Here is a 25045-nt window from a genome sequence, read left to right as displayed (position 1 = left end):
TTTAAAGTTCTGCTACTAACCTATAAAATTATTCATGGACTGGCACCTCCCTACCTAGCTGACCTAATTAAACCTTACGTACCGGCCCGTGCTTTACGTTCTCAGGGTGCAGGACTACTTTGTGTTCCTAGGGTGAATAAGAAGTCTGCGGGTCACAGAGCTTTCTCTTATCGTGCCCCTGTTCTGTGGAATGGTCTCCCTGCGTCAATTAAACAATCAGATTCTGTGGAGACTTTGAAGTCCAGACTTAAGACACACTTATTTTCCCTTTCATATGGCTAGCATACTGGTGCAGTTTTGTTTTACGCGTTTTACTCTTTTAATTCATGTTATTAGTAATTGAAGCGGGCCGCGGCCTCAACTTTACCTAAATTCTGGGTCTTTTAGTGAAGCTTAGGGCTGGCGGCCGGCGATCACCTTCTGTTTTTCTTGTTGATTAATGCTGGCACATTATACAGTTTTCTTTTGTCTTTCTGATGCCTGATTCTGTTTTTTCTCTGTTTAAGGTGCAGCTCCATCCAGAGACGGGAGTTGTATTTGTGTTGGCGACCCTCCTGTCCTGTGCACCAACAGCAATTCTTGTATATTCGTCTGTGAATTGTTTCTGTAATTTATGTTTGTAGCATGGCCCAAGCAGAGGGTCACCCCTTTGAGTCTGGTCTGCTTGAGGTTTCTTCCTCAGAGGGTGTTTTTCCTTACCACTGTTGCTCTGGGGGTTGGTAAGGTTAGACCTTACCTGTGTGAAGCGCCTTGAGGCAACTCTGTTGTGATTTGGCGCTATATAAAGGAAATAAATTGAAATTGAAATTGAATTGAAATTGACAAACATAACTGTGATACAGACGGATCTTGTGAATATCCCTTTAACCATTTACAGTAAATAAGAAGAGGCACTCAGAGACACCAAGTCATACAAATGAAGTCTCTGTGACTCCCTGATATTGCTGTATAATATATGGTTCTGTGTGACTGATATCATGTTAAAATCCATCATGTTTATCTATAGTTGCTCCAAACTTTGAGTTCAGCAGTTATTATCTTTAGTTTCATCTTTGCAAGGTCACCCAGGGTCAAAGGTTTTGTGACCAATCAAAAGACAATATATAAATTCATGTGAATGTTTTATCAGAATCATAGGTGTATCTTTAACTCTTTCCTATAATAAGGCCTATGTAGAGAAGCACTGAGCCCAAATTTTGATTTTGACTCTAAAGTGATTTTTGTTTAAAAAAAGAGAGAGAAAGAAAAAATTAAATCTTTTTCTCCTTGTCTGACCCTTAATTATTCCCCCAGAATTGGTCCAAATGGGAGTTATGTACAAGGACAGTTAGTACTTGGAACAGGTGGAGGTGATGGTCTAGTGGTTAAGCAGGGGGCTTAAGACTGGAAGATCCTCACTTCAGACCCCCCGTCTGTTTAGAAAATCACCAAGGGCCCTTAGGCAAGGTCCATAATCCCCACGTTGCTCTCGGCGTGGAATTAGTGCTTTCCATGGCAGCGCCTTGACATCAGTGTGAATGCGAGGCATTACTGTAAAGCGCTTTGAGCTTCTAGATGGAAAAGCCTTATATGTGCAGTACTTTTACTTTGGCCTGGTCTTGTTCATGAGTATAGTAGTACTACGCAGAATCAGCAGTCACTGTCATCAGAGCCTATAACTCCCATGAGCGCACAGTACAGATGGACACACGGGGCCGAAAATAATTACTTACTGGCACACACGGGTGCAACTAACATTGGGGTGTTTGAAATCTCTCATTGCTATTAATGCTCTCCTGTTTTGGGGAGACATAGTGATTGATCAGAGATGAAAGAATCTCCAAACACCTCCAATAAAAAAAACTTTATAGTTTATCACTGTGCTGTGTGCCTCGTGTGTTTTACTCCCAAAGTTTCAGTTCCCCTCAGTGTGACTTAATAGTCTTTTAACTACACCTTTGATTTAACCAGGTACCCAGCCTTCTTGCAACATTGCTTGGAGGTCAGAGTTTACTTGTATCAGAAAAAAATGTGTCCAAGCTTTGGCAGCTTTCTACTGCAGCTTTCACTGGCTAGAGTCTTGTAAAAATTGTTTGCAACATTGTGTGCAGGCAGATGGCACACATGCAAAAAGTTAATATGACTCTATTAAGAAATTTATATGTGTGCCAGTCCAGCAGTAATATAGTTCACCATGACTATAACATGTATAGTTTGTATATTGTATGTATAGTACATGTTAGTTTATCATAGTCCTTGATCATCACTCTTCCAGGCTTCAATAACATTTACTTTTTTGTCATGTTCACTCACTTCTTTTCTTTTGTTTTTTTTGTTTGTTTTTTTTTGTCTGTTTTTTGTTTTTTTTTTAGTTGAGTCAATCAAATAGAGTTATAACCAGGTGTGCACATAACTGGTGCTCACTTTTCCTGCATTCTGTTACTGCTTTCCTCCTACGAAGTCCTTGTGTTTTCTGCGGCGCATCATTTATTTGTAGCATGCACAAGCACCGCAAGCACCAATTATGTGCATGCCTGACTATAATAAGATTACATCAACATTATGTCACAGTGTTGTAGCAGATTTTTGAGTCACATCCCAGCAACATTCTGGAGAGTCTACAAATAAATGTTTCTGTGATGTGTCACTGTTACTTTATTGTAACCATCAGGGAGCGTTCGATTGCTAGCGGGGTAAAAAAAAAAACTCATGGAGATAATAGATCTCATTTTGAAGGGGACCTGGCTGTGATTGTGGTATAAACAAATACAGGAATAATTAACAATTAAATACAGAACTGGCCACTGTTTCCGGTGGAGTTAAAAAAAATTAAAGCCTAAATCCTTGTTGAATTCACATACGGTGAGTTAGCATTTCCATGTTATGTCCTTTTTCTAGATCATTCCAAGGAGCAGGTGCAGCTTTTTTTTAAGGTTCTTAAACTTCAACTCTCAGTTTGTGTGATCTTGAATTCTGATCCCTCGATAATTGCAGAGAACTCATTCTTTATCATCTCCTCCTCCTTGTCTTTTTGTTCCACACTTGTTCCACTGCAGTCCTTCATGCTGCAAGGGATATTGGGTAATTATGCAAATACTGCATTAACAACAGATGAAAACATTGGCTGAGGAACAAGACCATTCCTTGAAACTGCTCAAACATCACTTTAGTCCACTGTTTTAAACACAGCAGTCGGGTTTCTTTTGTTTTCTTCCCTTCTTTGCTTTCTGGACGCCTCTAACGGACACGCAGAGTTTGGTGATGCCTGGAGGTTAATTCTGTCTTCTGGGTCAAAGCTGGCTTAGTTTCCATTGTAAAATAACAATCCCTGCAGAATTGCACAGTGCGAAGGTGGAGAAGGCTGAGTTGAATTTGTTTCATCCTTCCACCCGAGCCAAGAGCACGAACCCGTGCTGCTATTTTAGGAAGCCTGAGAAGTTCACGCTGTAGCCAGAGATTTGTTTGCCTGGTGATACGCTGTTCTCAGTATCAGATCAGTTTCTGCTGCCAAACAACTGAGCTATGACTTTCCTCTCTCTTCTTAGTTATTCTTTGGTCTTTGTTCTGAATACTTTGTTTGATAGAGAAATTCCCAGGATTATGTAACAGCCTCGCCGTGAGTCATCCGAAGCTGATGACAGATACTGATGGACTAATTACTGGTTTACCATTTAAGATGTGCTGCTTATTCTTAGATTGACCCCCTGCAGTAAAAGTGTAATAATGGCAGGTCATTCGGAATATTAATACCACGCTTGAGTTCTTTAATTAAGCTAAATTAAACTAGGAGCCAGTGCTAACATGAGCATTACGTTTTCACACTTCACCAAGTTGTCCTCCTCTCTCACTTCATCTTGCTCTCTTTTTCTCACCTCATATTTTTTTTTCTTCCACACATTAAACGTTATTACAAATGAGCAGTATACATCAGGTACAACAGGCAGTCCTGCAGTTCAATACCTTGAATCCTCAGCCAGGGTTTAGACTCCTGTAAGCAGCGTTTTCAGCATTTCCTCATAGTTGTTTCTCTACCAAATGGCAATATGCTATTTATTGAAATTTACCTTCTATGGATCAAAAATGAGCCCAAGTACAGCATTTTATGATGCTACAATACCAAGTCAAATACTTCTTTTTTTTTTTTTTTTTTTTTATGTAGCTTTCCTAGTTCCTGACAGATACAGGAAAAGTTGGTACGATGTAAACTGGGCCCAGGGCAAACCCTAACCCAAACCCAAACTTAACCCGAACTGGGCCGAGTTCTTAACCTAGGCCGAGTTCTCTTGTTACCTTCCTGTCATCATCACTTCTGGGAGGGCTTTACAATTTAAAATCCTTCACTGCCATTAGACGGCAGGCCAGCAGTTGATTTGCTTGATGGGTCAGGGGTCCTGTCAGCTTTTAATGAGCTGTGGCAACCGGCACATTAAAATAAAATGTGGAAAACCATGTTCCAATACCATAAAATATGCATAAAATCACAGTGGCCATAAAAAAAGTGGCAGGTCGGTGTCCGTTTTAATCATGACCACTCGGGCCAGAGTGGTCATGATTTGTTGTGTTCACACGCGTCGCAGCAGGACTATGACAGTATGACAAGCCAACAGGTGCCACAAATACACCACTTTCAGTCATGTATCACCAAAAATCCACCATAACAAATGCCATTTTGTCAGTTAATACAGCATGTTTTTCTCTTTGTTAAAAAAATATGTTTATCTCTTTGTTGATTTTAGGCATTTTACACTCTGTATCAGACAGTGATTGTAGCACAGTGGTAAGTTCTGTCTGTAATCTGATCTTTTGTAAATTGCAGGTTCGAATCCGTGAGTGCCATTTATCTTTTATTTAACCAGAGTTATTTAACCGCAGGGTTCTGTATTGTGTCCTCTTTTATTTAAATTGATATCAACCCGGTGATTTTCAATTGAAAAAAAAAACTGAAGGACCTAAATTACAAGGTGAGGACTCTTTTCCAGGCATGTAAGGTTCAAATTAAGTAAATGCTTAAAATGGCGGTGGCGGGGGGGTAGAGCCCCGCAGAAGCAAAAGATTTTTGCCATGATTATGCTCCCAGACCTAAATGAGGATGGTGAGGAACTTATTCCAGGCATGTGAGAATGCAATTAAAGAAAATGCTTAAAGTGGCAGGGGGATAAGAAGGTCAAGCTGAATCATTTTTAGCCATGCTAATGCTCTCCAGAAGCACTTACTGAAAAAAAAGTCTGAAGGACCTAAATGACATGGTGAGATGCTGAAGAGCTTTGCTCGTTCATGTCGCAACTATACATATTAAATATTTAATTTGAGGTATTTCATTTGGATGAAAATTGTTGAAACTCACCCAAACTTCATAAAAGGCAAATATGACTGAGCTACAACCACCACCTTAAGAAACAAGCACTGACAATCCATGGAAAATAGAAGGGCTTGGTCGATTTTCAGAATCGGAATCAGATTTATTGCCAAGTTCTCACATACAAGGAGTTTGATCTGGTGTCATTGCTGCATAAACAGTAAAAACAAAAGGAAAAATACTGTAAGAAGTAAAGGAGTCAAATAGACAAATAGGCAAAACTATGTTCACTGTCAAATAAATATAGCATAGTGTAATGGGGCTGTGCAAAGGCATGCAGATGTACAGTACCAGACATGCATTAGTTCAAAATAAATCTAATGTCTTATTTTCAGATCTACATTGTGCCAAAAGTGGCCATCTTTCCCCTGGAAGGTCTGGAAGGTGATGAGAGGGACGCCGCTCTGCTGAACAACATGCGTGTGTACGGAACAATCCTGCTGACCTTTATGGCTACTGTGGTGTTTGTTGGAGTGAAGTACGTCAACAAATTGGCCCTTGTGTTCCTGGCCTGTGTCATTCTCTCCATCCTGGCTGTCTATGCTGGGGTCATCAAAACCGGCTTTGAGCCTCCAGACTTGCCGTAAGCAGTGACACTCAACATACACAACTATGAAGTCCAACCAAATGTTTCATGTGACAACATGGAGCCTGTTCTTTCCCCTTCAAATACCATGACATTTTGTTGTATGTCTAATTTGACAGGTTTAATGTCCTGCTTCCAATTTGTATTGTGTACTAGCACTACTACTACTACTACTACTACTACTACTACTAAATGTGCTGCACTGAGCTAGTATCATTTGAGGCTTAAAATCTGAAAAATAAAGGAAAGTGTCTCCATGTGTTGATAGAGTGCAATTTTCTGTTCCGTAAGTAATGAGAACGATAATATGATTTGTGGCTAAACCCACTTGTTGTTTGTGTTTTAAGTTGATAGGCTTCAGTAGTGATGCAGAGGTTTCTGACCAATCAGCACCAGTCGGTGTCTCCAAAGGATCTAGCAGGTTCCTAAGAATCAGACATATTAAACAGGGCCAAAATATTAAAATTAAAAAAGGAACCACAAATGCAGCATTGACCAAAGGAAAGTCAAAAATGTTCCTGTTTATAAACTGCTGTTGCTAAAAGACATTTCAAACATCCAAGAAGAAGTCACAGAAAACCCTGCTTGAATTTGGATGTGGCATTTGAACCCTGAATTGGGAATGATGATGACCAACCCACAGTTATTTATTTATTTGTAACCAATAACCTGTCAATACATTTAACTCCTGGGAGCATGAAAGCATCAGAAATTGTTGAACTTATTGGTTTGTTAGCTAAGTAGCCAGCTATTAGCAAGTTGCCTGTTCGCCAATATTCTAATACTAAGGCATTTTGAGGAACCATTGGTATTAACGTTCTTTAGGCCAATTGAATTTGAACAAAGTAAACACAATATCATCGTCTATGGAGTTACATAGTCTCAAATGCACAAAGTACATAAATGTAATTCCCATTTGTTTCACAGTGTAATCTTCACGTGCCTTAACTAAAGCACTCCCTCTGCTGAATCACCTCTAAATTATTTACACATTATTCACTTTGTGTGCTTTTAGGAATCCGCTAGCTTAGCGCAGCTACTAGCTCTTAGCCGATTTAGCATGGCGGCTTCTCCTGTCTCTCCCACACTTTTCTGCTTGGTGTGAAAATGTTAGGTATTCCTCGGCCTCCTTTAGCAGTAATGGTACTTGTAATAAGTGTAGCTTATTCGTAGCTTTGGAGGCCAGGCTGGGCGAATTGGGGACTCGGCTCCGCACCGTGGAAAATTCTACAGCTAGCCAGGCCCCTGTAGTCGGTGCGGACCAAGGTAGCTTAGCCGCCGTTAGTTCCCTTCCAGCAGATCCCGAGCAGCTGGGAAAGCAGGCCGACTGGTGACTGTGAGGAGGAAGCATAGCCCTAAACAGGAGCCCCGTGTACACCGTCAACTCGTTCACATTTCTAACCGTTTTTCCCCACTCGGCGACACACCCACCGAGGATCAAACTCGGGTTATTGGCGACTCTGTTTTGAGAAATGTGAAGTTAGCGACACCAGCAACCATAGTCAATTGTCTTCCGGGGGCCAGAGCAGGCGACATTGAAGGAAATTTGACACTGCTGGCTAAGGCTAAGCGTAAATTTGGTAAGATTGTAATTCACGTCGGCAATAATGACACCCGGTTACGCCAATCGTGAGGTCACTAAAATTAACATGAATCGGTGTGTAACTTTGCAAAAACAATGTCGGACTCTGTAGTTTTCTCTGGGCCGCTCCCCAATCGGACCGGGCAGTGACATATTTAGCCGCATGTTCTCCTTGAATTGCTGGCTGTCTGAGTGGTGTCCAAAAAATGAGGGGGCTTCATAGATAATTGGCAAAGCTTCTGGGGAAAACCTGGTCTTGTTAGGAGAGACGGCATCCATCCCACTTTGGATGGAGCAGCTCTCATTTCTAGAAATCTGGCCAATTGTCTTAAATCCTCCAAACCGTGACTATCCAGGGTTGGGACCAGGAAGCAGAGTTGTAGTCTTACACACCTCTCTGCAGCTTCTCTCCCCTGCCATCCCCTCATTACCCCATCCCGTAGAGACGGTGTCTGCTCCCCAGACCACCAATAACCAGTAAAAATCTATTTAAGCATAAAATTCAAAAGAAAAAATAATATAGCACCTTCAACTGCACACAGACTAAAACAGTTAAATGTGGTCTATTAAACATTAGGTCTCTCTCTTCTAAGTCCCTGTTATTAAATGATATAATAATTGATCAACATATTGATTTATTCTGCCCTTACGAAACCTGGTTACAGCAGGATGAATATGTTAGTTTTAAATGATGTCAACACCCCCCGAGTCACACTAACTGCCAGAACGCTCGTAGCACAGGCCGAGGCGGAGGATTAGCAGCAATCTTCCATTCCAGCTTATTAATTAATCAAAAAACCCAGACAGAGCTTTAATTCATTTGAAAGCTTGACTCTTAGTCTTGTCCATCCAAATTGGAAGTCCCAAAAACCAGTTTTATTTGTTATTATCTATCGTCCACCTGGTCGTTACTGTGAGTTTCTCTGTGAATTTTCAGACCTTTTGTCTGTTTAACTCAGATAAGATAATTATAGTGGGCGATTTTAACATCCACACAGATGCTGAGAATGACAGCCTCAACACTGCATTTAATCTATTATTAGACTCAATTGGCTTTGCTCAAAATGTAAATGAGTCCACCCACCACTTTAATCATATCTTAGATCTTGTTCTGACTTATGGTATGGAAATTGAAGACTTAACAGTATTCCCTGAAAACTCCCTTCTGTCTGATCATTTCTTAATAACATTTACATTTACTCTGATGGACTACCCAGCAGTGGGGATAAGTTTCATTACACTAGAAGTCTTTCAGAAAGCGCTGTAACTAGGTTTAAGGATATGATTCCTTCTTTATGTTCTCTAATGCCATATACCACACAGTGCAGAGTAGCTACCTAAACTCTGTAAGTGAGATAGAGTATCTCGTCAATAGTTTTACATCCTCATTGAAGACAACTTTGGATGCTGTAGCTCCTTGAAAAAGAGAGCTTTAAATCAGAAGTGCCTGACTCCGTGGTATAACTCACAAACTCACTTAAAGCAGATAACCCGTACGTGGAGAGGAAATGGCGTCTCACTACTTTAGAAGATCTTCACTTAGCCTGGAAAAGAGTCTGTTGCTCTATAAAAAAGCCCTCCGTAAAGCTAGGACATCTTACTACTCATCACTAATTGAAGAAAATAAGAACCCCAGGTTTCTTTTCAGCACTGTAGCCAGGTGACAAAGAGTCAGAGCTCTATTGAGCCGAGTATTCCTTTAACTTTAACTAGTAATGACTTCATGACTTTCTTTGCTAATAAAATTTTAACTATTAGAGAAAAAAATACTCATAACCATCCCAAAGACGTATCGTTATCTTTGGCGCTTCAGTGATGCTGGTATTTGGTTAGACTCTTTCTCTCCGATTGTTCTGTCTGAGTTATTTTCATTAGTTACTTCCTCCAAACCTCAACATGTCTATTAGACCCCATTCCTACCAGGCTGCTCAAGGAAGCCCTACCATTAATTAATGCTTCGATCTTTAAATATGACTCAATCTAATCTTATTAGTTGGCTATGTACCACAGGCTTTTAAGGTGGCATTAATTAAACCATTACTTAAAAGCCATCACTTGACCCAGCTATCTAGCTAATTATAGGCCAATCTCCAACCTTCCTTTTCTCTCAAAAATTCTTGAAAGGGTAGTTGTAAAACAGCTAACTGATCATCTGCAGAGGAATGGTCTATTTGAAGAGTTTCAGTCAGGTTTTAGAATTCATCATAGTACAGAAACAGCATTAGTGAAGGTTACAAATGATCTTCTTATGGCCTCAGACAGTGGACTCATCTCTGTGCTTGTTCTGTTAGACCTCAGTGCTGCTTTTGATACTGTTGACCATAAAATTTTATTACAGAGATTAGAGCATGCCATAGGTATTAAAGGCACTGCACTGCGGTGGTTTGAATCATATTTATCTAATAGATTACAATTTGTTCATGTAAATGGGGAATCTTCTTCACAGACTAAGGTTAATTATGGAGTTCCACAAGGTTCTGTGCTAGGACCAATTTTATTCACTTTATACATGTTTCCCTTAGGCAGTATTATTAGACGGCATTGCTTAAATTTTCATTGTTACGCAGATGATACCCAGCTTTATCTATCCATGAAGCCAGAGGACACACACCAATTAGCTAAACTGCAGGATTGTCTTACAGACATAAAGACATGGATGACCTCTAATTTCCTGCTTTTAAACTTAGATAAAACTGAAGTTATTGTACTTGGCCCCACAAATCTTAGAAACATGGTGTCTAACCAGATCCTTACTCTGGATGGCATTACCCTGACCTCTAGTAATACTGTGAGAAATCTTGGAGTCATTTTTGATCAGGATATGTCATTCAATGCGCATATTAAACAAATATGTAGGACTGCTTTTTTGCATTTGCGCAATATCTCTAAAATTAGAAAGGTCTTGTCTCAGAGTGATGCTGAAAAACTAATTCATGCATTTATTTCCTCTGGGCTGGACTATTGTAATTCATTATTATCAGGTTGTCCTAAAAGTTCCCTGAAAAGCCTTCAGTTAATTCAAAATGCTGCAGCTAGAGTACTAACGGGGACTAGAAGGAGAGAGCATATCTCTTCATTGGCTTCCTGTTAATTCTAGAATAGAATTTCAAATTCTTCTTCTTACTTATAAGGTTTGAATAATCAGGTCCCATCTTATCTTAGGGACCTCATAGTACCATATCACCCCAATAGAGCGCTTCGCTCTCAGACTGCAGGCTAACTTGTAGTTCCTAGGGTTTGTAAAAGTAGAATGGGAGGCAGAGCCTTCAGCTTTCAGGCTCCTCTCCTGTGGAACCAGCTCCCAATTCAGATCAGGGAGACAGACACCCTCTCTACTTTTAAGATTAGACTTAAAACTTTCCTTTTTGCTAAAGCTTATAGTTAGGGCTGGATCAGGTGACCCTGAACCATCCCTTAGTTATGCTGCTATAGACTTAGACTGCTGGGGGGTTCCCATGATGCACTGAGTGTTTCTTTCTCTTTTTGCTCTGTATGCACCACTCTGCATTTAATCATTAGTGATTGATCTCTGCTCCCCTCCACAGCATGTCTTTTTCCTGGTTATCCTCCCTCAGCCCCAACCAGTCCCAGCAGAAGACTGCCCCCTCCCTGAGCCTGGTTCTGCTGGAGGTTTCTTCCTGTTAAAAGGGAGTTTTTTCTTCCCACTGTTGCCAAGTGCTTGCTCACAGGGGTCGTTTTGACCGTGGGGTTTTTTCGTAACTATTGTTGGCCTTGCCTTACATATATAAAGCGCCTTGGGACAACTGTTGTTGTCATTTGGCGCTATATAAATAAAATTGATTTGATTTGATTTATGACTTTCTAGTTTCCAGTTAAAGTAAATGAAACCCAGAAGTTCCAAATGTTTGGGTACTATAGACTTGAGTAGGGGATGTGAAGGTGCTGTGTTATAACAGTTTGGGAAAATGAATTTAATAAGCTAAAATGAGGTAGACATTGAAGTTTCGTAACTGTTCTGAATTAGATTGCTTGCTTGTTGACATGTTTAGCTTCCATATGTGTGGCATGGTGTACATAATAGACACTAGATGTAGACACTAATAAGTCTTTGTTTTTGTTTTGTGCAGAGTGTGTCTTTTGGGAAACCGCACATTGGTGTGGAAGGACTTTGACGTGTGCGCAAAGACTATTGAGACAGCTAACGGAACAATCACCACCCAGCTGTGGGAAATGTTCTGTGACTCACCTTTCCTAAATGCTACCTGTGACAAGTACTTTGCAGCTAACAATGTGACACAGGTCCAGGGCATCCCAGGCATCACCAGCGGACTCCTGTTGGGTCAGTTCATCATGCAGGGTTCTATATTCAAGTGGATGCCAATGTTTTGTCTGTACAAAAATGCACAGAAATTTACAAGGTCTGTCCATAAAGTATAGGTCCTTTTAATTTTTTTCAAAACCTATATGGATTTCATTCATATGTTTTAACGTCAGACATGCCTGAACCCTCGTGTGCATGCGTGAGTTTTTCCACGCCTGTCGGTGACGTCATTCGCCTGTGAGCACTCCTTGTGGGAGGAGTCGTCCAGCCAGAGATTTCATCAGCCTGTTTCAAGCTGAAAACCTCCACATTTCAGGCTCTATTGATCCAGGACGTCGTGAGAGAACAGAGAAGTTTCAGAAGAAGTCGGTTTCAGCATTTTATCCGGATATTCCACTGTTAAAGGAGATTTTTTTAATGAAAGATGTGCGGCGGATTGCAGCGTCGGCTCGCAGCCGCCGCGATGCTCCGCCACAGGAAAAACACCTCTGTTGGAAGCCTTAAGGACAAGTTGGAACATGTCCGGCTGTTAAACAATTTCTCATATACTCACTCCACTGAAAGCCATCAAAAGCCGCCTGGATTTTACAAATGGTTATCAACACGGAGGTGTTTTTCCTGTGCCGCCGCACCGCGCCGGCTGCGTCCCGACGCGCGGACCCGTCCGCACGTCTTTCATTAAAAAAATCTCCTTTAACAGTGGAATATCCGCATAAAATGCTGAAACCGACTTCTTCTGAAACGTCTCTGTTCTCTCATGACGTCCTGGATCAATAGAGCCTGAAATGTGGAGGTTTTCAACTTGAAACAGGCTGATGATGGCGCCTGAGAGCGCTGCGCGACGTCTCGCACCGTGGGAAGTCCTTAAAGTGACAGTATCACCTCAAAATCTCTCATCAGCCGTTAAAATTTTCACTGAAAACCAGCTTAATTTTTCGAACCGTGTCCACTTCGATGTGTCTCACAGGTTTAGAAAAAATGTTGATCAAACAAAGCGCCAGTCTCTCAGCAATTTCTCAGACAAAGGAATTCCGACGAGGGGCTGGACGACTCCTCCCACAAGGAGTGCTCACAGGCGAATGACGTCACCAACAGGGATGGAAAAACTCACGCATGCGCACGAGGGTTCAAGCATGTCTGACGTAAAAACATATGAATGAAATCCATATAGTTTTTGAAAAAAATAAAAAGGACCTATACTTTATGGACAGACCTCGTATGCACACATACACGTATAGTACACAAATGTTTAAATTTGCCTTGCTGGAAAGGTCACACCTGGTCACATTTTCTTCTACAAGAACAATTCATTGTCCAAGTGCAGTGGTGGCTATCCACAACAATCCAGGACATGTCTAAAAAACATGTATTTACTGTATCTTTCTACTTTTTATTCTACTTGACTGGTGAATGATTCCACTGTTGGTGACAGCAGGTGTTCTCAATAACTTTGGACATTTTATTACACTAGTGCAGTGCTCGTAGGAAGTATGTATTCCAATAGAAAAGTGCGAGCTTTGTTGACAATTTCTGTCAAAGCTGGCATGTGAGAACCTTCCGCCTTGTGATAATAAAGCAAGAAGCGTCTGTGTGACTGTCTGTGTGTCTGTGGCTCACATATCTCTCAGTGTGTTTGTGTATTATTTATTTCCATAATTTATTTCTTCTGTCTCTCCCCATGAATGCGTTAGAGATAGGCATCTGTTCAGGCAAAGAGTGACTCATCTTTGTCGATGATCTTTGTCGAAGCTGGCCACCTTCAAAATAAAGGTTTTGTAAATGAATCACAAATATTTTCATAATCAAGGATGCACATCATCGTGCCATGTGCAAGCTCTATCCGATAGGCGAGGCCGATCTATCAAACAGTCAGAGAGATATGGGAGCCACACACGCACGCACACGCACACACACACACACACACACACACACACACACACACACACACACAGACGCATCTTGCTTTATAGATAGATATAGTTTTCTGATTATACCAGATTCATTTATTTATAAACATACTTTAATTTTGTAATTGAGATTCTAATTGTAAGTCTAATTATGACTGTATAACTTGAGTAGACAATGGTTGAGAGAAAGCTGAAAAATTTCCTAGACGAGTGATTCCCAAAGTGTGGGTCATGGCCCCCTGGTAGACCTCAATGGTACTGCAGGTAGGCCACAACAGATCCTAAAATATAAATTTTAAAAAGTGTTTGATTTTCAGTTTTGTAATAAAGCTTAAAATGACCTAAAATCAGTATACAGTATATGTGGAATACTTTGAGTCTGAGTGTCATGTGTTGATCAGATGATTTTTAAGCTTCAAAGTAAGCTGTAGCCTTTTTAAGTTTTGGAATGGCTGTCCTTAGGCTCTCCAAGCTCGTATATCTCAAGGGTAGGTTTACTTTGTTGCAGCAATAAGCTTTGCCTGAAAGATTTGCTAATGACCCAAACCCAAAATAACATTTTCAGAACATGTCATCCTGATTTGTCCTGAAGACTACAATCAGTTTTTGGAATAGGCAGCCAAAAATAGTTGAGGCTTAGTGAACATACACTCAACAAAAATATAAACACAACACTTTTGGTTTTGCTCCCATTTTGTATGAGATGAGCTCAAAGATCTAAAACTTTTTCCACATACACAATATCACCATTTCCCTCAAATACTGTTCACAAACCAGCCTAAATCTGTGATAGTGAGCACTTCTCCTTTGCTGAGATAATCCATCCCACCTCACAGGTGTGCCATATCAAGATGCTGATTAGACACCATGATTAGTGCACAGGTGTGCCTTAGACTGCCCACAATAAAAGGCCACTCTGAAAGGTGCAGTTTATCACACAGCACAATGCCACAGATGTCGCAAGATTTTGAGGGAGCGTGAAGTTGGCATGCTGAGAGCAGGAATGTCAACCAGAGCTGTTGCTCGTGTATTGAATGTTCATTTCTCTACCATAAGCCGTCTCCAAAGGCGTTTCAGAGAATTTGGCAGTACATCCAACCAGCCTCACAACCGCAGACCACGTGTAACCACACCAGCCCAGGACCTCCACATCCAGCATGTTCACCTCCAACACTGTCTGAGACCAGCCACTCGGACAGCTGCTGAAACAATCGGTTTGCATAACCAAAGAATGTCTGCACAAACTGTCAGAAACCGTCTCAGGGAAGCTCATCTGCATGCTCGTCATCCTCATCGGGGTCTCGACCTGACTCCAGTTCGTCGTTGTAACCGACTTGAGTGGGCAAATGCTCACATTCGCTGTTGTTTGGCACGTTGGAGAGGTGCTCTCTTCACGGATGAATCCCGGTTCACACTGTCCAGGGCAGATGGCAGATAGCATGTGTGGCGTTGTGTGGGTGAGCGGTTTTCTGATGTCAATGTTGTGGATCGAGTGGCCCATGGTGGCGGTGGGGTTATGGTATGGGCAGGCATCTGTTATGGACGAAGAACACAGGTGCATTTTATTGATGGCATTTTGAATGCACAGAGATGCCGTGACGAGATCCTGAGGCCCATTGTTGTGCCATACATCCAAGAACATCACCTCATGTTGCAACAGGATAATGCACGGCCCCATGTTGCAAGGATCTGTACACAATTCTTGGAAGCTGAAAATGTCCCAGTTCTTGCATGGCCGGCATACTTACCGGACATGTGACCCATTGAGCATGTTTGGGATGCTCTGGACCGGCATATACGACAGCGCCATTGAAGAGGAGTGGACCAACATTCCACAGGCCACAATTGACAACCTGATCAACTCTATGCGAAGGAGATGTGTTGCACTGCATGAGGCAAATGGTGGTCACACCAGATACTGACTGGTATCCCCCCCCCCAATAAAACAAAACTGCACCTTTCAGAGTGGCCTTTTATTGTGGGCAGTCTAAGGCACACCTGTGCACTAATCATGATGTCTAATCAGCATCTTGATATGGCACACCTGTGAGGTGGGATGGATTATCTCAGCAAAGGAGAAGTGCTCACTATCACAGATTTAGACTGATTGAACAATATGTGAGGGAAATGGTGATATTGTGTATGTGGGAAAAGTTTTAGATCTTTGAGTTCATCTCATACAAAATGGGAGCAAAACCAAAAGTGTTGCATTTATATTTTTGTTGAGTATAAGTAACCAAGTAAATCTGCATGGTGTGATTGTGTGAAGTGGATGTAAGATTCTTTGAGGTGTAAGTTCTTGGCAAAGTTACTCCTACAAAAAGAAGTCTAGAACAAGTTATCTGGAATGTTTCTTAATTTTGTTATAGGAACAAATACACCGTTATGTAATTTAAAAAACAGACATGATAGCTGAAGTACAAAGTTGATGAGCTGGTGAGGGGTAGATTTGTTTAAATAAGAAATAATCCATTTTAAATCATACAAAGCATTTGTATTTTCTTTCTTTTGTTCTTCCTTATTTTTCTCTCATCCAGAGAATTTGTTTGGGAACTACTACGAGAAGGGGGATCTGATAGCCAGGGCACACTTACAGTCAGTGCAAGATGAAGACGACCCTCTAACCAACTCTAAACTCTACGTGCTGGCCGACCTCACCAGCTTCTTCACATTGCTGGTCGGAATCTACTTCCCTTCTGTAACAGGTGAACATCTGGCTTGTTATTTACTCAACTGATTTTCATCTGTTTATTTGTTGTGTGGCTGTTGGAGTAGGTTCTCTCCAGTCTCAGTCTCACAAACCTCACCTTATAGCTTTCTTTAAATAGTGTGTTAATGGTCTGCTTATATATACATTGCCTCTGTAACTGTCTGGACTGTCTGTTCAGGGATCATGGCTGGTTCTAACCGCTCTGGGGACCTGCGGGATGCTCAGAGGTCTATCCCCATTGGAACTATCGCCGCCATCACCACCACCTCTATCGTCTGTATCCTAGTTGGTTTACCACAGGTGTCTTCCAGTGTACAGTGGGATTGGTTGCAGCCACTGGCAATTCGGCACAAGTTCAGTGAAAGAAAATGGATAATATGGCACCTTTGCCTCAACAAGAGTTTGTTGGAGGAGGTTACACTTCACAAGTTTTGAGCCCTCCAATATAGTTAGTTTATCTTGTAGCCATGATCCAAAAAGCAGTTTATCTTGATTGCCACATTTTTGTCATTCGGGCAATTTCTTTGGCCAGTTCTTGGATTTTCTCAATGAGGACACGTGATACCAATCAAAGGAGGTAAAATATCCACTGCCTGATAATCACTCACAAGGGTTGCAAATTAGCTGTAGCTAGACACCTCCATGCATGACATCTGTTTTTATTATTCATAAGAAATAATGTTTAATGCATTTGTCCTTGTTCAATAAAAGAAAGAAAAAAATCATCTTTGTCACAATCAGAATCAGAATAGTCTTTATTCACCAAGTATCTACAAGAATACAAGGAATTTGACTTTGGTTTGAGCTGCACTCTCTGTGTACGGGCATGTATCAAGACACTAAACAATGAATAATTCACAGTAAAAAAAAAATGTGAATAAAATTCAAAAAAATAAAATGTACAATTAAAAAATTGCTAAGGAGAAACAGACAAACAGATTGAAGCTGTACATGAGGTAGATGAATGAGTTTTTTGGCAGGTTAAATTGTTCATCAGTGTGATGGCCTGTGGAAAGAAACTGTTCCTGTGTCTGGTTGTTTTGACGTACAGAGCTTTGTGATGTCGACTAGAGTTTAAACAGTGTGTGTCCACGGTGTGAGGGGTCTGCAGAACTGTTATTGGCTCGCTTCCTGGTCCTGGACTGGTATAAGTCCTGGATGGAGGGCAGGCTGGCTCCAATGATTTTTTTTATGCAGACCTGACAGTTCGTTGAAGTCTGTGTCTGTCATTTTTGGAGGCAGAGGGAAACCAAACAGAGATGGAGATGCACAGGACAGACGAGATGGTGGTTGTGTAGAAGATGATGAGCAGTTCCTGGGGCAGGTTGAACTTCCTGAGCTGTCTGAGGAAGTACATCATCTGCTGTGCCTTTTTCTGATGGAGTCTGTGTGGGAGGTCCACTTCACATCTTTGGGAGATGGTGGATCCCGGGAACCGGAAAGTGTCCACAGTAGGCACAGTGTTGTTGAGGATGTGGGGGGTTTATTCTTGTCTGTGTCAAGGGCCTTTCACACCGAGTATGCAAACGTGGCGTGCATCGCTCTAAAACCCATTATTTTCAATGAGAAACGTCACACAAAAGCCCCACATCAAAGCGTGATGTGCAAAAACCGAGCTTGCACAATACTCCACCAGGAGTGAGCACTGTCACTTGACATCAAACTCACTGCAAGTTTAACTCAATCCAACTTTCACTGCTGCGCTCTGTGACATAGCTTTGTCTGTCCAATAGAAACGAGGCATCAGGCCAAAAGACAGAAGATGACAGAGTACAGAGATGTGTCAGAGGAGCATCAGAACTGCTCATTTTTACACAGCAGTTTTCTAAAGAAAATCCTTACAAATGTTTTTTTTTTATTTTTTTACCTCAAGATTAATTTGTTATCAGTGTACATTTTGAAGTTAAAAAAACATTTCTTACATTAGAAAACTTGTAATTAAAATAGCTTAAAGTAAAAAAAAAGATTCTTTAGAAATCTTTGATGTTCATCTGAAATTAAAACCATAACTTGTCCGTTGTTGTTATTTCAGATGAGATGATTTCTTGATTTATATTATAAAGAACCTTGGACATTTATTTTTAGACAAATGAAATAGCATGAAAAGTAATGTGTGCATTTTTTATTGTCTTATCCACCTTTTACAATTACAGAAGACAAAAATAATATTATTGAAAATAATAATAATAATAATAATAATAAAAACAACAACAAATATAAACAACAAACAAACTTGTAGCTTTAAATCGGGGTGTGGTATTTCAGTCGATCTAAGTAATGATCCTTAAATTGCTATCCTTCCTGATTTTCATACATAACGTATATACTTCTATACCCCTATACATGTACCCACACACACAGACCTATATATACATACATACATACATGAACTTCTATCCATATCTACATATACTAATATTTAACCCTCAGAATCTCAACCAATGCTAAACAAAATCAGTTCTGTGTGTCTAATATATTTTAACCATCCTTCCCAGATACTGTTAAATTTTTCAACTTCCAATCTTAGTGACACTGTTAATTTCTCCATATTGTAAATACTTAACATCTGCATTTCAACAAGGAAAAAAGACACCTAAAATATATAAATATTTATTATAAACACAAAAGGAAATGATGTAACATTGACGGCAGTGTATCTGTTAATTAGGATTTCTCAATGTGACACAAACCTGATGATGAAGTCATTTTTAAAATTTTGTCATTTCAACATTTAATTACATCCTCATTGACTATGTGATTGATTTTAATGTTCTAATCAGGACAGAATAATTACTAAAATATGAATTTGACTATTCTAGTGATTGTGAATGCTTTGAAATTCTGTACAATGGGGGCGGGGCTTCTTTGACTTCATGGACACATTTAATGATTCATTCTTTTAATGTTAAACTATAAAAGAAAATGACTTTTTCAGATAATAAAATAGTTGCTCTTAAAGAGTCTTTGTTTTATTTAGAAATGTAGGAACAGGTGTTTTCAGAGAGGACAGATGAACTGGACCCTCAGGACATTTAACCAAATGAAGGTCTCCTCTGCAGCTTTGACCGCTTGGTGGAGTTCTTGGAGACGCTTTCCTCACATTTTGAAGAGCAGAGATGTTCTCTTCTTTCTTCTGGACTTCAGGTTTTGATGTTCAGCTTCATCACTCGAAGTTATGAAGTGCATCTGTATTTACAAGGTATCTCTGATTACTAGATAAAAAAAATTTAATAAAAAAATTCTGCTATGTAAAGTGGAGAATGTTTTTGTAGTCATAGTAGTAACAATCAAAAAAATATTGTTTAGATTTATTTGCTAAAAATTAAAATAGATCAAATAATTTATAAATATAAAATGTTTACTCAGCTTGACAGTGATTGATTCAGCAGCTAAAGGCTAATGGCTAAGCTAACGTTAGTCTATAAACCTTCAGTGTTCAGTGATGCATGAACGTCACATTTTATTTTCAGATTACTCACTCACCTCAGACAAATGAAATCCCTGGCCAGGCTGGCTGCTTCAGCGCCGCCCGGCATCACTCCAAACAGCCGCTGGAAAAAGCTCCTCCCAGCAGAGAGCTGTCCATCACTCGTTCTTCTGCTTTTTGCTCCTAATCTTGTGGTTATAACTCACAGACTGAGTGTTCAATTTTTCTTGTCGCAAATCCAAGATGCTGATTGTCAGCGTTGTTTACGGCATGCTTGAAAAGCCAGACGCGTGGTGTGAAAGGCTCTTCACTGTCCACCAAAAATCATGGAAGAACTAGAAGATGATTTTTGTGTTTTAGAAACTGACAAGAGACTCCAGCAGAATACAAAACATCTGTACTATTATGCTGTAGCAGTCCTAGCTGTGGTGGCATGGTGGTTTAGTGGTTAGCACTTTTGTCTCACAGAAAGAAAGTCTTGGGATGGCTTTCCACCTGGTCCTTTCTGCATGGACTTTATATGTTCTGCCCATGTTTCCAAAGATATGCAGATTGTTGTGAAAGTGTAGTGACACGGACCCACAACAGGGGGCGCAAATGAACAGTCAATAGATGAGCCAAAAAGTAACAATTTAATGTTGTGAAATGTGCACAACGAATATACAGACAATCTCAGAATATGATTACAGTCAAATTACAAAGGTGACGTGTGGGCAGGCTCAAGGATAGAAGACGTCTGTCCTGAGAAGGGCCGGAACCACACGATTTCTGCCACCACCGAACCTGGTGAATACTGGAGCCGCCAAGTCCCGAATTCCCAGGTGATCACCGTCTCCGACTGTCGGATTGGTACTGCTGGCGAGAACAAAGACAGTCAAGTGTGGGTGTGTGTACACCCAGTAACAACAACGGTGGGAATGCCACCTCCACCTCTCACTCAATATGTGATGAGTACCGCAGTGATTCCTCAGGCGAAAAGAGTGCCGTCCTGCACTCACTCAGCTTCCACAGATAGAGGAACCGGTACTCCTGCAAACACTCACAATATACAGATATATTGTAACACAAAACGGCTGAGGATATTACCTTCAATGAAGTACGATATCTCGGCGATGAGGTGGAGATGACGTCTGGGTTTTATGGAGTGAGGTGATGAAGAATGAGTGACAGCTGTCAGGAAGTAATGAGTAACAGCTGTCACTCCCGGCTGTGTCCGTGGCGGCAGCGCCCTCTCGTGCCTGAAGCCCGCACTTCAGGCAGGGCGCCCTCTGGTGGTGGGCCAGCAGTACCTCCTCTTCTGGCGGCCCACACAACACAGATTAGGTGAATTACACTCAACAAAAATATAAACGCAACACTTTTGGTTTTGCTCCCATTTTGTATGAGATCAATCAATCAATCAATTTTTTTATATAGCGCCAAATCACAACAAACAGTTGCCCCAAGGCGCTTCATATTGTAAGGCAAGGCCATACAATAATCATGTAAAACCCCAACGGTCAAAACGACCCCCTGTGAGCAAGCACTTGGCTACAGTGGGAAGGAAAAACTCCCTTTTAACAGGAAGAAACCTCCAGCAGAACCAGGCTCAGGGAGGGGCAGTCTTCTGCTGGGACTGGTTGGGGCTGAGGGAGAGAACCAGGAAAAAGACATGCTGTGGAGGGGAGCAGAGATCGATCACTAATGATTAAATGCAGAGTGGTGCATACAGAGCAAAAAGAGAAAGAAACAGTGCATCATGGGAACCCCCCAGCAGTCTACGTCTACAGCAGCATAACTAAGGGATGGTTTAGGGTCACCTGATCCAGCCCTAACTATAAGCTTTAGCAAAAAGGAAAGTTTTAAGCCTAATCTTAAAAGTAGAGAGGGTGTCTGTCTCCCTGATCTGAATTGGGAGCTGGTTCCACAGGAGAGGAGCCTGAAAGCTGAAGGCTCTGCCTCCCATTCTACTCTTACAAACCCTAGGAACTACAAGTAAGCCTGCAGTCTGAGAGCGAAGCGCTCTATTGGGGCGATATGGTACTACGAGGTCCCTAAGATAAGATGGGACCTGATTATTCAAAACCTTATAAGTGAGATGAACTCAAAGATCTAAAACTTTTTCCACATACGCAATATCACCATTTCCCTCAAATGTTGTTCACAAACCAGTCTAAATCTGTGATAGTGAGCACTTCTTCTTTGCTGAGATAATCCATCCCACCTCACAGGTGTGCCATATCAAGATGCTGATTAGACACCATGATTAGTGCACAGGTGTGCCTTAGACTGTCCACAATAAAAGGCCACTCTGAAAGGTGCAGTTTTGTTTATTGGGGGGGGGGGATACCAGTCAGTATCTGGTGTGACCACCATTGCCTCATGCAGTGCAACACATCTCCTTCGCATAGAGTTGATCAGGTTGTCAATTGTGGCCTGTGGAATGTTGGTACACTCCTCTTCAATGGCTGTGCGAAGTTGCTGGATATTGGCAGGAACTGGTACACGCTGTCATATACGCCGGTCCAGAGCATCCCAAACATGCTCAATGGGTGACATGTCCGGGGAGTATGCCGGCCATGCAAGAACTGGGACATTTTCAGATTCCAAGAATCGTGTACAGATCCTTGCAACATGGGGCCGTGCATTACCCTGCTGCAACATGAGGTGATGTTCTTGGATGTATGGCACAACAATGGGCCTCAGGATCTCGTCACGGTATCTCTGTGCATTCAGAATACCATCAATAAAATGCACCTGTGTTCTTCGTCCATAACAGACGCCTGCCCATACCATAACCCCACCGCCACCATGGGCCACTCGATCCACAACATTGACATCAGAAAACCGCTCACCCACACAACGCCACACACGCTGTCTGCCATCTGCCCTGAACAGTGTTAACCGGGATTCATCCGTGAAGAGAACACCTCTCCAACATGCCAAACGCCAGCAAATGTGAGCATTTGCCCACTCAAGTTGGTTACGACGACGAACTGGAGTCCGGTCGAGACCCTGATGAGGACGATGAGCATGCAGATGAGCTTCCCTGAGATGGTTTCTGACTGTGCAGAAATTCTTTGGTTATGCAAACCGATTGTTTCAGCAGCTGTCCGAGTGGCTGGTCTCAGACGATCTTGGAGGTGAACATGCTGGATGTGGAGGTTCCTGGGCTGGTGTGGTTTATACATGGTCTGCGGTTGTGAGGCTGGTTGGATGTACTGCCAAATTCTCTGAAACGCCTTTGGAGACAGCTTATGGTAGAGAAATGAACATTCAATACACGAGCAACAGCTCTGGTTGACATTTCCTGCTGTCAGCATGCCAATTGCACGCTCCCTCAAATCTTGCGACATCTGTGGCATTGTGCTGTGTGATAAAACTGCACCTTTCAGAGTGGCCTTTTATTGTGGGCAGTCTAAGGCACACCTGTGCACTAATCATGGTGTCTAATCAGCAATCTTGATATGGCACACCTGTGAGGTGGGATGGATTATCTCAGCAAAGGAGAAGTGCTCACTATCACAGATTTAGACTGGTTTGTGAACAATATTTGAGGGAAATGGTGATATTGTGTATGTGGAAAAAGTTTTAGATCTTTGAGTTCATCTCTTACAAAATGGGAGCAAAACCAAAAGTGTTGTGTTTATATTTTTGTTGAGTGTAGTAACTCTAAATTGACCGTAGGTATGCATGTGAGTGTGAATATGTTTGTCTTATCTGTATATTGCACTGTGATAGATTGGCATCCTGTCCAGGGAGTACCCCGCTTCAAGGCCTATGACCATCTGCCTCGAGGCCATCTCACCCTGTCCTCTGTGTCTTCCTCCGTTACACCAACCACCTGCATGTCCTCCCTCACTACATCCATAAACCTCCTCTTTGGCCTCCCTATTCTCCTCCTGCCTGGTGGCTCCATCCTCAGCATCTTTCTCCCTATATACCCTGGGTCCCTCCTCTGCACATGTCCAAACCATCTCAATCTCGCCTCTCTGACTTTGTCTCCAAACCATCCCACCTGAGCTGTCCCTCTGATATGTTCATTCCTAATCCTGTCCATTCTTGTCACTCCCGAAGACAATCGCAACATCTTCAGCTCTGCCACCTCCAGCTCTGCCTTCTGTCTTTTTGTGCCACTGTCTCTAAGCCGTACAAGATAGCTGGTATTACTACTGTGTTGTAGACTTTCCACTTCACTCTTGCAGATATTCTTCGGTCACAAATCACTCTTGCCACCTTTCTCCACCCACTCCACCCTGCCTGCACTCTCTTCTTCACCTCTTTACCACACTCTCCATTACTTTGGGCAGTTGACCCCAAGTTTTTAAACTCATCTACTTTCACCACTTATACTCCTTGTAACCACAAATATTCCACTAGGCTCATGCGTTGCTCTTACTGATTTTCCATTCCCATCTCTCCAGCAATATTTGCATAAAAACAATTAAAGTTTACCAGTTTGAACATTTAAATATCTTGTCTTGTGGTGTATTCAATTGAATATAGGTTGAAGAGGATTTGCAAATCATTGTATTCTGTTTTCATTTACATTTTACACAACATCCCAACTCATTGGAATTGGGGTTGTAAGACAAAGGAGGAGGGGGGGTGTTTTGCTCGGAGGGTCCTAGTCACACATCCTGGCTGCCTGTTTCATTTCGTCTCTGGTTGAAATTACCATGGCCATAAAGCTGTACCTCTCCTGATTGGAATTCACCCCTGATCAAAGCCCCAAACAGTCATCAGAGTTCCTCTCATGTGTAAAAAGGTTAACATCCATTTAAACACAAGTTCACTTTTCAACTTTACTCAATGCATGTGAGCAAGACATGCTACAATCTTCAGGTATCCTAACCAACAGGAGATGATAGGTTTGAAATTTTCTATCACAGTCTCATGTTGTAATAGAACATGTTGAACAATATCTGTATAAAATGTCTCTACTTTCCTGATCCACGACTGTTTAGACATGTCGAGTGTGTTCCTGTTTGGTGCCTGCATTGAGGGTGTGGTCCTCAGAGACAAGTAAGTAAAATAAAAAAAAAATAATTAAGTCCCTCCTGTGCTAGACTGACTCCAATCAGTCTTGTAAAGGTCACCAGGAAAATTTTAATTACCAACGTGCTTTTTTACTTCCTTACTAACTTTTGCATTCCTTCAAAATGTGTTTGTGTTATTTTCTGTTTAGTGTGATGCTCAGAATTCAGTCAGCTCATGCACAGCCTTTTGTGTTAAAC

The 25045-nt window shown here is 41.5% G+C and overlaps 1 protein-coding gene across 1 annotated transcript in view; it reads left to right on the top strand.

Annotated features, from left to right (window-relative positions):
• Positions 1-25045, top strand: part of slc12a5a (solute carrier family 12 member 5a) — a 445395-nt gene that overhangs the window by 353341 nt on the left and 67009 nt on the right. Inside the window, 5 exon segments of the mRNA XM_034166020.1 lie at positions 5671-5918; positions 11592-11800; positions 16227-16397; positions 16581-16679; positions 24776-24833. Of these exon segments, the coding sequence (XP_034021911.1) occupies positions 5671-5918; positions 11592-11800; positions 16227-16397; positions 16581-16679; positions 24776-24833 (785 nt within the window).

The sequence above is a fragment of the Thalassophryne amazonica genome, chromosome 3 (genome assembly GCF_902500255.1).
Source record: "Thalassophryne amazonica chromosome 3, fThaAma1.1, whole genome shotgun sequence".
In the NCBI taxonomy this organism is placed as follows: domain Eukaryota; kingdom Metazoa; phylum Chordata; class Actinopteri; order Batrachoidiformes; family Batrachoididae; genus Thalassophryne; species Thalassophryne amazonica.
Note: the sequence above shows the minus strand (reverse complement) of the source record. Positions and strands in the feature narration are given on the sequence as shown.